Source organism: Grampus griseus (genome assembly GCF_964374135.1).
Source record: "Grampus griseus genome assembly, chromosome: 1".
Lineage (NCBI taxonomy): Eukaryota > Metazoa > Chordata > Mammalia > Artiodactyla > Delphinidae > Grampus > Grampus griseus.
Genome location: NC_139017.1, coordinates 56344779 through 56358732, shown reverse-complemented (window position 1 = coordinate 56358732; position 13954 = coordinate 56344779). Strand labels below are relative to the sequence as shown.

The 13954-nt window shown below is 35.9% G+C and overlaps 1 protein-coding gene across 1 annotated transcript in view; it reads right to left on the bottom strand.

Moving 5' to 3' along the window:
- Positions 1–13954, bottom strand: part of LOC309825984 (rab GTPase-activating protein 1-like) — a 655950-nt gene that overhangs the window by 452477 nt on the left and 189519 nt on the right. Inside the window, exon 13 of the mRNA XM_082659907.1 lies at positions 11492–11642. Coding sequence (XP_082516033.1) covers positions 11492–11642 — 151 coding nt within the window. The remainder of the gene's footprint in view (positions 1–11491; positions 11643–13954) is intronic.

The window sequence follows — 13954 nt, the reverse complement described above, 5'->3', positions numbered from 1 at the left end:
GCCTAATCTGAGAAATTCACAGGGAACATGAAACCCAGCAAATATAAAACAACAAATAATAAAAAATCACTTTTCAGAGCTACATTATGACAATTAAGAAATGGAGGCAGGTAAAACAAACAATGAAAGATATGATGGAGAGACAAAGAAATATAAACTATAAAGAGACACAAAAAGAGAGAGAGAAGATACTGAGAAATGCATGAAGTAATCAAGCAAGAAGCTGCAAATAGAACTGTCACCAAAATACAAGCAGAAACATGTGATATGTTGGGGAGGGAGTTTTGGTGCCTGCCTCATAGGTATCTGCTGTCTCTTCCTTTTTTAACCTTGGCACTAATTAATGGTAAACATATCTAAACATAAATTTGAATGGAAAAGTAAATCAAAGTCAAAGCAAAACCCTGGAGAAAACTCATCACACTATGTTACCCAATAAAATATAAATATGCTCTAGAAACATGTGCAGATAAGTCCATAAAGTTACCATGAAACTGGGATCCAGGAATCACATTATAATCTCAGGCTCTTGAAAATTGTGAGATTTAAGAAAAATATCCATGTTTTCCTCTTATCCTTAATTCTATAGCTATAAATATAGCTTTTATGCCACTGATCCATGCTCAGCAATAGCCCAGTCTTCCCTCAAGACAGTGTACTCCTACTCTAATTCATTACAAAATTATCTTTTCCTTAATTAACCTCAGAATTATGTATTATATTTAAAGAATAACAAAAACAACACTTACCACTAGAAGCAGAACATTATCACTTAAATACATGAAAACAATTAAGAATATATTTTTAAATTTTTAGAGAAACGTATCAATGCTGGTGGGAAAACTCTGAGTTCTCAGATTCACATATATAATCATAGTTTTTACACATGTAGGTGTCAATATTGATATGATAGAAAATGAAAGACCTCAGGTAATGAGAACAAAGAAAATTTAATAAAAATTATGTGGTGAAAAAAATAATAAGCAAAGGTATAATTATGTAGTAAGAAACCATCGCCCTTATTATACAAGAAAAGAGGAAATAAAAGGTACATTTTCTTAAAGAATCTCAATAATTCTTAGTTTCCTTTAATAAAGACCTTCTACTATGTACATGCTCAAGTCATTTACATTACAACACAGTATTCTTTAGTATCCTTGCCCCCTTTATGTTTTTGGTTAATATATTTTAAAGAACTATGAATTTTCTGGAGAAATTTTTAAATTTTATGGCTACATCAGTAACATACCAGTACAAGAGTCTGTGATTTTTATAATACCAATGGTACAGACTCAGCAGGAGTAACCCCATTCTATCAAAAAGCTCATTTCCTACAACTAGACAAGGTGATGACAGAGAACAGAGCAGCTATGTAATTAAGCAATGCCCTGCCTCTCAACAAAACTAGTGTTGAGTGTTATTTGACTAACATACAGCATTGAATTTTTTAAAAAATAAACCACGTAAAGAAAAAGCAAATATCTACCTGGCTAAATGATGTACAAAGTTTAATTTAGTTGTGGAAACTTAAATTAAAAAAATACATAACTGATACCATAATTTGACTTTTCAATTAAATATTCACTAAATGTTATTTGATCATAAGAAAAATACCAATTTAAACATTTCCTCTTGAGACTGTCCAGTATTTATAATTATAGTATGTTCCACTAAAATAGGGTAAAAATTTTTCTTTAGCTACATGTTTTATTAAAAGCCATCTGCTACAATAATGCACTGGAGAACAGAGAGAAGACAGGCTTTACTCTGAGCGGTACCAATAATCTGACAAGAATAAACACAGTGAAGCTTCATCTGTCTATACAATGCTCAAGAAAGCAGAGAACTTGCAGAATCTTAAAACAGGCCACTCTTATCATTGTTTTTTATTTATATTCCAAAAAAGATTTTTGGCAGCAACTACCAAAGTAATACTTGCAACTTTGCCCTTTTTACTCTCTGATAGAGGTTTAAACACACGCTCTCTGTACTTTATCAAACTAGACTTTGTCTTTGCAAGTTTATACTGTTTTGTATTTAGCCAATGGATGGTACTTTTCAGTTCATTGATTTTAAAAATTAATATGCATTACCATCCTAGCACAGTACCTGGCACACAATAGGTACTCAAACATTTATTAAATAGATACTGTAAAATTACTTGTTAAAATTCTATTATGTCGACCCTAGGTAATCAACTAAATATATCATTTTAATATATTTCCTGAGGTTTTTCACTTCACATGTTTATTATAACAAGAATAAACTTGTATTATGTTCTTCCCATTTTACCAGGGGACAAGCACTGACCCATAAATAGTGGATGTGGTTGGCCAACTGAGGTGGAAGTGAGGGAAGGAAGGAGCACATTGAATTCACTTCCTAAGGCTTCCAGGATAATCCAAGCTAAGTCACGAAATGGCAGCTGAATCATTACATAAGCCACTCCTATACTGTACTCCCTCTCCTATCTTGCTCAGACATATTTAATTCCCACCTCAAACATTAACTTCCCCATGAAGTCTTCCCTGACTTACCCAAGCAGAGCTGTCACTGCCTCTTTTGTATTCCACACACTTGATTAAGATACCTGTTATAACCTGTATCATCATATATTTGATCTATCTGTGTACTGGCCTGGGTTTCCCTAGGCCATGCTCCTCAAGGTTGAGAGCCCGTTTTGTCTACATAGGCCTAGAAACTACACAGAGCCTGGCACATAAAAGATGCTCAATAAAGAGTTACTAAATGAGTGAATTAATAAGTGAATGAGATTGATATCTGCCTTGCAGTCTTGATTAGATCATACAGGCATCAGGAGTGATTTTTTAGAGAATATCATTTGACTTTATGATATACTTGAGTATGCATAATCACTGAAATAATAATTCACATAATCATTACAAAGTCAAGCCTAAAGATGCAAACATTCCAAGATATTCACTAGTCAGAAAAAAAAAAAATTAGAAAAAGACAAATCTGACTTTTCGTACTTCTAAAAAGATCACTTCTCAGTTCTATCAGCTATTGTTCACATCATATGCTCTCACGAAAATTATGTGACTAGAAGTTGTCAAACACATATTAAAGTAGAAATATACACTGATACCAATATCCATTATTACTAATATCATGCACTCATATCTTGAATACTTACTATGTACCAAGCACTTTATCATTTTATTTAATTCCCACAACAATCACAGTAGGTACTATTATTATCCCTGCTTTACAAATGATGAAACTGAGGCTTAGAAAGTTGGGATAACTTCTCAAGATCACAAGTTAATACATGGGAGGTATAAGACTCAAATCCAGGTCATTCTAACACTAGAACTTAAATCCTTTAAAAAGAAAATGTATGTGTGTGTGCACATATATACATATACTTCTTGAAAAGAAGATTCATTTGGAAAAAAACAAATTCAAGTGAGAAAAGGAAATGAGTTATGATGGTATTTCTGAAAGCTTATCAATTAAAAGCTTGTTTTGATTTTAACAAAGTATAAAGTATGAATGCTATCAATTAGGTCACTTCTACAAAAAAGCATAGAATTATAGTCTAATATTTCCTATGCTATATAAGCAGTATCAGCAGACTTGATAAACTATACCACACATGCCATGTTAATTAAAATTACACATACAGTTCTGTAAAGCTACATAAAATTCAGGTTTCCCTAAAACACACACAATCTTCCCTATGTCAAGTGGCTCATACTGCGTGAAAATGTGATCATTACTCAGTGGCTCCTAAAGCCAGCAATTAAGATTTAATCCTAAGTTTAGAAGCTTTCAATTCTGTTTGTTTCTATAAGGGGCAGCAAGGTCACAATCCTTCCATCGTCCTTTCAGATCACCTCAATATTATGAAGAATGTTAATTTAATAGAAATAACAAGAAATCTCAATGATAAGCAATAAAGAACTTACACTTTCAGAAATACACGGTACAAGTCTGCCACTGATTCATCAACGTGTTGGTGCCCTCAGCCTCTGGCAGAAATCATGTAGCAGCAGACAGTGGTTGAAGCTGCCAAGTCCACTTTAGGACAGATGGTGTGAAGACCCACTTTAAAAGGGACGGCTTGAAGGTAGGTGATTTCAACTTTTCTATTACTAATTCTAGAAAGTACTGTTTAGAACGTTTCCATCATTTAGAAGGTTTACATGTTTCTTGATATAAACAGAATAATTCCTCAAGTAAATTATAAATTTCATTTCCATACAATGAATAGCAAAAGTAGAGAAAAGGGATAGTACTGATTTTATTTCTTTAAACTTTTATTACCCTTAAGGATTAAATGATGGGGAAAATACAGAGAAAGTTTTCCCTTCCAAAGGATCTTTAAAAGACAAAATGTAAGAATGCCCTCTTTCATTTCTATTTTAGAGTTTTCTACTTTGTGGATTCAAATACTGACTCTGCTATTTAGTAACTGTGCGTCTCAAACTCTCTGAACCTCCTATCTCACCGATGGTAAAAATGGGAGTTATATCACTGAAGCTGTCAGGTTTACATGGAAAGGGCATATGAAAGCAATAGACATAATGCCCATCACACACTCCACTACTTCTCTCAGCAAGTGTTTTCTAGCATCTGCTAGAGGGCAGTCCTAGTTGAGTGGTAAGATCACAGTGGTGAGCAAAATCCACACACAATCCTTGCTGACTTAGAGTTTATGGTGCAGAGTGTCCCCGTGGGTCATATTGAACTTCCCACAGCCTCTGACCATGGCAGGACCTTTCACAACTCTGTGTCTTTGGGAATGGCATTGCCTCAGACTAAACATACCCTCCTGTTCTTTGCTCCTGGGCAGAGTTGGCTGCTCCAGTCTCTGTGCTCCCTTATCCTTGTTCATATCTCTGTCACAGCACTTAACCATGTCATCACCATTTCTCTGCTTTCTGGACTGCCTCCTACACTGGACTGTACGTTCCTACAAGGGAGGATATCAGTGTTACTTTTAACACAGAAGACACCTTAATGTTTAATAAATGAAAGAATGAATTAGTGGCACAAGTACATAACAGAGTGTTACACATATCTTGTTTTTCTTCTTTCTCTTTATTTCTCAGATGGGTGTCCTGAAACTTGCACAGACATCAAGAACCCATAGTAAGCTCCACATTTCCTAAAGTTCTTTTCTGTGCCACTCATTTAACATTGAAGCATATACTGCTTTATAATTTTCCCCATCCCCTATCACTAATGAGTGCTTACCATATATTAGGCATGCTCTGAGTGCTTTACATGAATTATCGTATTCAATCCTCACAACAATTCTGTACGATATGTATTATTAAGCCCATTTTACAAATGAGGGAATTGAGACGAAGGATAATTAAGGGCCTTGCCCAAGGTCACAAGCTACTAACCAGCAGAGCTTGAAATCTGAACCCACAGTCTCCCTCCAGAGTGAGCACCAACATTTCCTCCCAAAGTGGAGCTGCAGCCTTCACCAAGGCAAGTTGTGCCTAAAAGCTCCTTGATGCTGCCAGTGGGATCAAATAATTTCTCCATTATTTAGATGGATCAGCTCTTTTGGCTGGTCCTGCTTGGTCCTCAGCTCCAGATTAAGATTACCAGTTAGCCTGCAGCTCCTGTCCTGCTTCATCTTAAATCTAGTCTAGAGTGTTTCATCCTTTTTAAACCTTTGGTTCCTAGAGTCTTTTCCTATCAGTCAAAAAGATTTGCAAAGTTTTATTTTCCATAGATTACACTACAAAAACAACAAGGCTAGAGAGAGTGACTGTTCCACACTGTAACCCCAGCCCTCTTCCCTGTTCAATATTACTCTCTAGTCTTGACCTACTAAGATCCAGGGTGGCTCCACTGGCCACTGCAAAACTCTCTATGCCAGTAATTCTGAGTGGCTCCTACCTACTCCCTGGCAAAAACAACATAGGCTAGCACACCAGGACCTGCTGCTCAAATTAACCCATTGCTGTGCTCTCCCCAACTAGATGATAAAATTCCTGGGAAAAGACACTATGCTTCACACTTTATCAGCTTTATCCACAACACAATGTAAGGCTTACAATTTAGGGGAAGAAAATAGAAAAGAATAAATGACTATATGAATAAGTCAACAAATGACCTTGGGTCCCTCGTGAGAGGGACAAAAACAAATTTTACTGCTCATCCAGTACATGCCAGGCCCTATACCAGACACAGGGTATCCACAAAGAGTAAAACAGTTGTGGTCCTTGCTCCCCTGGAGTTTAGGGTCTACTGGTGAAGTAGACCTTAAACAACTAAAAGCACACTGTGACAGCTCCCTCCCCTGAGGCAATGGTCGATATGCTAATATAATGGAGTCACAAAATCAAATATATTTGAGGGCTGGTCAGGTATTACAACGTATGAAGAACAGAGAGTAAGTAATAAAGAGTAGTATGTCTATGGCAAAACAGAAAGTACAAGCTTGAGCCAGAAATGTATATTATTCTTTAATGTATTGTATTGATGATTACACAAAGCATATGACAGGCTGGATCCAGCCTGCTATATGCCATCTAACCTGAAAAGGATGCTTCAGAATGTGATTTGTTTTTTCAAATTGTGGATTACTGCACTATACCATAGGATTTAAAGATAAACAGACTACTTTCTCATGGAAGCCAAATCTTAGTAGGTTTTCTATAAATACTTCATATTCCTTCTTCCCTCCTGTCTTTGGGAGGTCTTTAGCAAGTTTATATGCTCAAGCTGAACCATTTTATTAACTGACCTTGAAATCTTGCCATTCCCTTAATAAGGGAGGAAAAATTAACTGGACCAAAAGAAAATATTACCAGCTCTGGACCAGAAAGTGCCAAATATGCAGGCACTTCTTACTGAAAATCCTCTGGGTGTTTATGTTCTTTCTCCTGAGCAGCTCCTAAGCTCATATGCATTCACCACCAAAGTGCATTCTTAATGCTCTTGGCTACAAGCACTTGCTGTCTTATTTCTACCCGTAAGCATAGAGGAAGAACAAAATTATTTTTTAAATACTGACATCATTCATCTTATTTTTATTACGTTTGGCTATGAAGCAAGGAAGACAATGAAATTAAATATACCACTGTACTTTCTCTCACAGAAATGTTATGACTTGAGAGCCTGAATAAAGGCACAAGATCAGAGCCACACATTTCTACACTGTTTGTAAGAAAATGTTTTTGATAAACTGCACTGTTAATGATAGAAATAACATTAAAAATTTTATGTGGTCATTGACTTATAAAGCAGAGTTGGAAATATTTATTATAGTATCTTAAATTGTACATTATTAGTCAATCTCAAGTGGCGATTAGTAAACATTTGCTGTCCTAAAATAAATAAACTACTAGGCTTACATGCTTTTCATAATAAATTATTGCACAACAGATCTCAACTTCTGTCTCTACTAACAAGGCAGCTGCGGCAGAGAAAGGTAACTGTCTACCTAGTATCTATTCTCTTTCTTCCTTATTAATAAACTCGTATTTCAGTGGATGAAGAGGAGCAGCAATGTACCACCTTAAAAAAATATTTCCCAGCTTTCTATGGAGATAGCCATGTAACAGAATCCTGATCAAGGAGATTATGTGGAAGCTGCTGTTTGGGGCTTAAGGAAAAAATCTTTAAAAGAGTGACAGACCTGGTTCTGGCAAAAAGAGATACACCAAAAAGAAGTCTAGGCTCTTGGAAGGTTCAGGCTCATGGGATGTAACTTCTAAAAGCTTGGAATTTCCCAAATGACAGGGACATCTTTGTTATTCATGGTGGGCCCCTCCAACCACATCTGACAGTTTATGCTTACATTTTGGGTGACTCATGGAAGGGCCCTAGAAAATTTATGCTAATAAGAGGACTAAGCATGGGAGCTGGCCAACGCAGAAAGACCAGCCATGTAATTAAAGGATAGGGGTGTTGAGCCAGGTGATATCGATCCAGTCTCAGCGGAGGGAACAAGAGAAGGCTAAAGACTGAGTTCAACCAAGTGGGCGATGATCCAATCAATCATATATACATATGATGAAACCCCAGTAAAAACTCTGGACACCAAAGCTTGTTGAAATGCCTGGGATGGTGATAGGTACTACTACAGATTGATGCTGGGAAGGTAATATATCCCTGAGGACAATGCAAGCTTCCTGTTTGGAACCCTCTCAGTCCCAGATTCTGCCCAATGTATTTCTTCCTTTGGCTGGTTCTGATTTATATCTGATTTGCATCCTTTTGCTATTAAAAAAAAAGAACTGTAATTGTAAGTATAACACTTTGCTACATGCCTGAGGAAGTCTATGGGAACCCCCAAATTTGTAGCCAACTGGTAGGAAGTGAGAATGGTTCTGGGGACCCCCAAACTTGCAGCTGGTGTCAGAATCTTGGGCAGACTTGGCAGTCTGGAAGACTGTTCCCTTAGCCTCAAGTCTGGCTGCCTTTGTCTTCTCTCTTCTCTTTTCTGGACACAACACTTGATGTAGAGCAGCCACCTTGTGACAACAAGGTGGCAACCATATGCCAGGTATATCAGACAGGGTTCAGTCAGGGACATAGAACCCACTCTAAGTGTTTCAAAAAGGATTTAATGCAAGGTCTTAGGCACTTACACACTGGAAGACCAAGAGACTGGGAACATCACTGCTAGCTTTCAGGTTTGCCACCACAACTACAGTCCAAAGAATCAGGAGGTTGCTATTGCTACTCAGGATAGGAAACTGCAGGAAAAAGGAACTACAGAATGAAGGCATGTGATTCAGAATGGAACGCCCAAAGCAGATGCAAAATCTCACAACTGGCAAGGCCCAGGCATCTGCCCACCACTGCCAGAGGAAAATAATGTGGCTTTTTTTCCTCCCTCCAGTCTTCACAGGCAGAAAGTAAATCACAGCCAGAACCCCACAGTGAAAGCAGTCCAGGAATATTTTATTCAATGAAAACATTTATGTCATTCTGTCTCTTGATCTTAAACTTTTTCCTAAAAATTATATATTCAAAACTACCATGTTGCTTGGTATATATGGCAAAGCTTTTATCACATATATGAACATATGTATTGTCAGGAGTTTATAAATAACATTTTGGGAGACTATTTTCATTTTTCTTCCAAATTCTGAAATCTTAAAAGGTATGAATTAACAAAGCCTCTTAGTGGAGGAAGGAATATGACAGTTGCTGCTATGCCATGAGCAGCCACTAAAGGTATACAGCTTAATTATGTGCAAAAGTGATTTGACGCCAAGAGTTAATGGTCTCTGGACATTTTTGCTCAGATATCCTCATCAATAAAAATGTCTAAGCATAAACTTCCAATATATGTATATTTATTATTTATTTTTATTATTCACAAGTGCTACTGTACTAATATAAATACTATAGAAATGTAGAGAAAAATTAAAAAATGAAAAACATTTGCTTAAATAAAATACTACAAAAATACTATTCAATATTGAACATGGGCCATTTAAAATTTTTTTATTTTGTGTAATTTTTCTATTGAGATAAACTTCACATGACATAAAATTCACCATTTTAAAGCGTGCAGTTCAGTGGTTTTTAGTATATTCACAATGTTGTGCAACCATCACCTCTAATTCCAGAATATTTCCATCACCCCAAAAAGTAACCCCACACCTGTTAGCAGTCACTCCCAATTCCTCCCTTCCCCATCCCCTGGCAAACATTAGTCTACTTTCTGTCTCTCTATATTTGTCTATTCCAAACATCTCATATAAATAGAATCATACAATATGGCTCCTCATCTTCTGATATGTTTGTTTAGCAGTTTATGAAATGACAATTTGAAAACTTTCCAAAATCAGTTTTTTGGTTCATGGTTTTAATTGTGATCATATCTGGAAAATAATAACAAAAAGCAATAGATCCAAGCAGAGGCACATCATCTCTTTCAGTCCTACCCATCAACCATTTTGTTGAAATCTGGCTAGGAGAGTACTCATTTTCTCAAAGTATTCTTACAAATAAACCAGAAGGTGTTGTATTTTCATATTTTTAACAATCAGTCTCAAATTCTCTTCAACCATTTTCACAAGTTTTAAACATACCTGAAATTTCTGATTCCAGATTTTAAAGTAAGAAAATGGTAAGCGTTTTGTAATAACACAGGCATGTAGTTTTCAGTCACAAAATCACATAGTAATGTTTAAATTGCTAAATGTTTCAAACATCCTTCTCTATAACATGAATTTATTTCCCAAAGTAGTTGCTTTGTCATCCATTATCATAACATTAAATTTTGCTTGAAGGACAGATTAGTGTGTTTATTTTTTTTAAACATCTTGATATGTAACATCCTGGGACAGCAGACTTTATGAACCACCCATCTATCCTATGAAGATTTAAAACTAGATAACCTGTAAATCCACTTAATCTAACACAAGCAAACTGCAAGAAAACTGAGTATTCTAAAAGCGAATATATGAGCGTGAGCACCACTGTTATTCCATTCCAAGGTGTGCAAATCCCTTCTTCCCCCAGGTCACTCCTGAACTACACATGACAAGTGGCCATCAGACCCAAGGACCTAGCACGGCACAACAAATATTAGTATAGCTGAATAACACTTTGCATTTGTAACTTAAAAAATGCAAATGGAACTTTAGACATCTCTGCCCCCAACATCAATGGATCATCTTGCACATTCCGCTATAGAAAATACTAATCATAAAAAATGGTATAAAGGTTTTTTTTAAAAAAAACGAATGAATTTAGCAGTGACTGAATATACTAGGCACTCAGAAAATATTTGTGAAAGGGAGGGCGGCAAAGAGGTAAGGAAGGGAAGAAGGAATCAGAGGGGCTAAAGAATTTTAAAAGTTGATATAGCCTGAGGAATAAAGTCTTACTTATCAAAAAAATTATTTATGAATAGAGATTTTCTATAAAACAAACAAAATGTTACCATTATGTTAAAATCCATGATTTATTAGAGTAATTAAGAAATTAGGAGATAAGACCTAAGAAGAGAGCCTAGGATCGAGGATTACCTTTACCTGTGCTCTAAAATCAATTTTTTGGGCATAAGCAAAGGAATTTACATTGGAACCAGAGGCTCCTGACAGGATAAGGATATGGGCAAGTATCTACATCATTTAAGTGTAAGGTTACATAAGCATAGGAGGCCTTATAATTTCATTTTACGTTAATTTGACTTTAAAATTATACTAGAGTACAGTTATACTGTGTACAACTGTACATAAATCTCATACAGTAAGAAAGGTTAATTGAGAGTACTTGAAATATAAGTATATTCCAACTTAGTAAACAGTTATAAAGTTACCTGAACAAAAAAATGAAAGCCAAGGCATTAAGTGTTCATAGATCACTACAGTGCATTGTTTATCACTGTCCAACAAGTGTTTAGAACAAAAGGCAACTATTCACTGAACAACAATAGAGTTTTTAAAGAAGTTCAAAGCATTTATGACTTACTGGAGCTATGAAAACAGGATTTACTTAATATACTGTTGCATGAGAATAATATGAAAAGATCTCCTACCTTTGTGATAAGAAGTCGGTACCTATCCAGCATTGCCTGGTTGTCATGGCAGCCTGCTAATAATTGCCATACCTCTGCCCTCAATGCTTCAGGAACACCACTCTTCACCAGAGTAGACAGCCCTTTTGGTCGCGCACCAAGATTATTGTGCCTGAGAAAACAAGAAAATAAACCATTCATACTCCCTTCACCACTGCTGACCTGCTGTTGTTATGAAAAGTATATTGATGAGTTTATATAAAAGTGCAAGACTGGATCAGGAGAAAAATGGCAGGGAGGGGCATGAAATAATAATAGTAGTGCTTAAGTTTAGTAATGTCTTCAACTTTTTTTCTTGATTCCATCTTCTTTATTAGTGAACCATGTTATTCCACCCACAAGGAAAGTTCTTTCTTCTCCTCATTTACTTTTTAATCATCCTATGAACCTACTCATAATAATGAATATGTTAACTATATATTTCTAGGCAGCATTCCAAGGCATAAAAAGAGCCATCTGAATCCCCTGAGATGAACGTATGACAAGTTGGCTAATGATGTGTGTATGGTAAGTGTTGGGGGCAAGGAATGCTGAAAGTAGATCAGGGGCCTATCACACCGTGACTATATACCTCTACATCCTGACCCAAAGTGCTTCCTAAAGCAAGAACCTAGACCTTTCCTCCAAAACATATACAACCTATCCAACTCCCCAGCAACATACACTTATCAGCCTTACCCATTTCCAAGGGTGTTTAGAATTGGAACAATGAAAAATACATTGTCATGAAGTCAATGATCACATAGTAGGTATGCTACTATGATAATCTGCCCAACTGAACAAGAAACTGAACTGTAGTTCCCAGTCTATGCCTAGCTTGAACCTGGAGCTATGTTCTATGCCTTTTTGTTCAGACTTTATCTCTACTTTGCTGCTCACCTTTGATCTCTTAGAGCTGATCCTAGTGTAATCATCTGGACTCCAAACCTTAATGATGTACTCTGGTTTGGTCTAACATCCCAGGTTCTGGTTTCAAGTTTTAAGCCTGAAAAGTCATAGAAACCATATGTCTATTTTCTAAAATTGGCCTCCCATCTACTTTACCTCCTTCTCTATCTTTACACACTCTTCCCGCTCCAGGCCAGACCTCAGTTTTGGCATGCCCTTCATCTGAAAATATGTTCCATGCTTTCCCCATCCTCTCATAGTCCAGCTATCTTGGAAAAACTGTAATAAGTTCCATAACTCGAAAGTTCAAGTAAACTCATCTCATTAATATCTTTAATAAACCATCAAATTCATGACCATTCTGCTTTCTTTCAGCCTCATAAAGGAAAACGTTTATATTGTTGAGTTAGGGAACCTAAGCTGATAATACTGACAGGCTTGAAGCAAAACAAAGTAAAAAGAGGTAGAGCTTACATGATTTAACATGCTACGACACCATTAACATAATTATGCTGCTAAGTGAAAAAAGCAGGTTTCAAAATAGTATATATATGGTATTATTTAAAATACACATTCTCTCTCTCACACTCTCTCCCTAACACATACTATTTTGAAACCTGCTTTTGACATGCACAGAAAAGAATATGGAAGAATAAACTCCAAAATATCTATGTAATGGAATTGAGAGAAAGTACTCCTTTTATTTTCCTATACTGTTTGAAATATTTACAACGGTCTTGAATGTTTTTATAATAATACACCAAAAAAAACGTTTCAGGTCTTTAAATTTCTCTCATGGACTTCAATTAAAATATAAATTTAGTTAATTTGTAAAAACACCATAGCTAAATATGTTCCATAAAATATGTCAAGTAGATAGAGTATTAACTATTCTTGAGAAGACTTATACCTGAGTAAACTGTATGACACATGGATTTCCTTCCTACTGCCTCTTCTTCACTATCCAACTGAATTTAAGATTAGCAAAAGAATACTGCACCACAAGAGAGCCAGGATCAGTCATAAAAGGATCTTTTTTGTAATTTATTATTTGATTCTGATTACACTTTTGAATAGGAAAAACGTATGTGGTTTGAGGGCTAGGAAAGTTTCTGTACTCTTAATGTAAAAAAAGAAATGAGTTAACTAAAAACAACAGTGTGCAAAGGGCTAAGCTCATTTCCTATGAAATTAAATGCAAAATATGCTGAATTATGAGTCCCATAATGTACAATATCATATAAGAATTCAAATTAATTAAATATGTTACATATTATACAGAAATCAAGGTCATCACTGTGTATCTACAGCTATTAAAATTCCAATAAATATCTCCTATAAAAGAAACCTTTATTCCACCCCACATCGCACTCTAGATATCATACTGTCTCCTACCTTGCACATCAAATTTCTCTAAAGGATCGCTGTATACTCAATCTCTATTTCTTCCCCTCACACTCATTCCTCAGCTCAACTCAACATGGCTTCTCTATCTCTCCTAGAAACAGTTTTCACTTAAGCAATACATGACCTCTC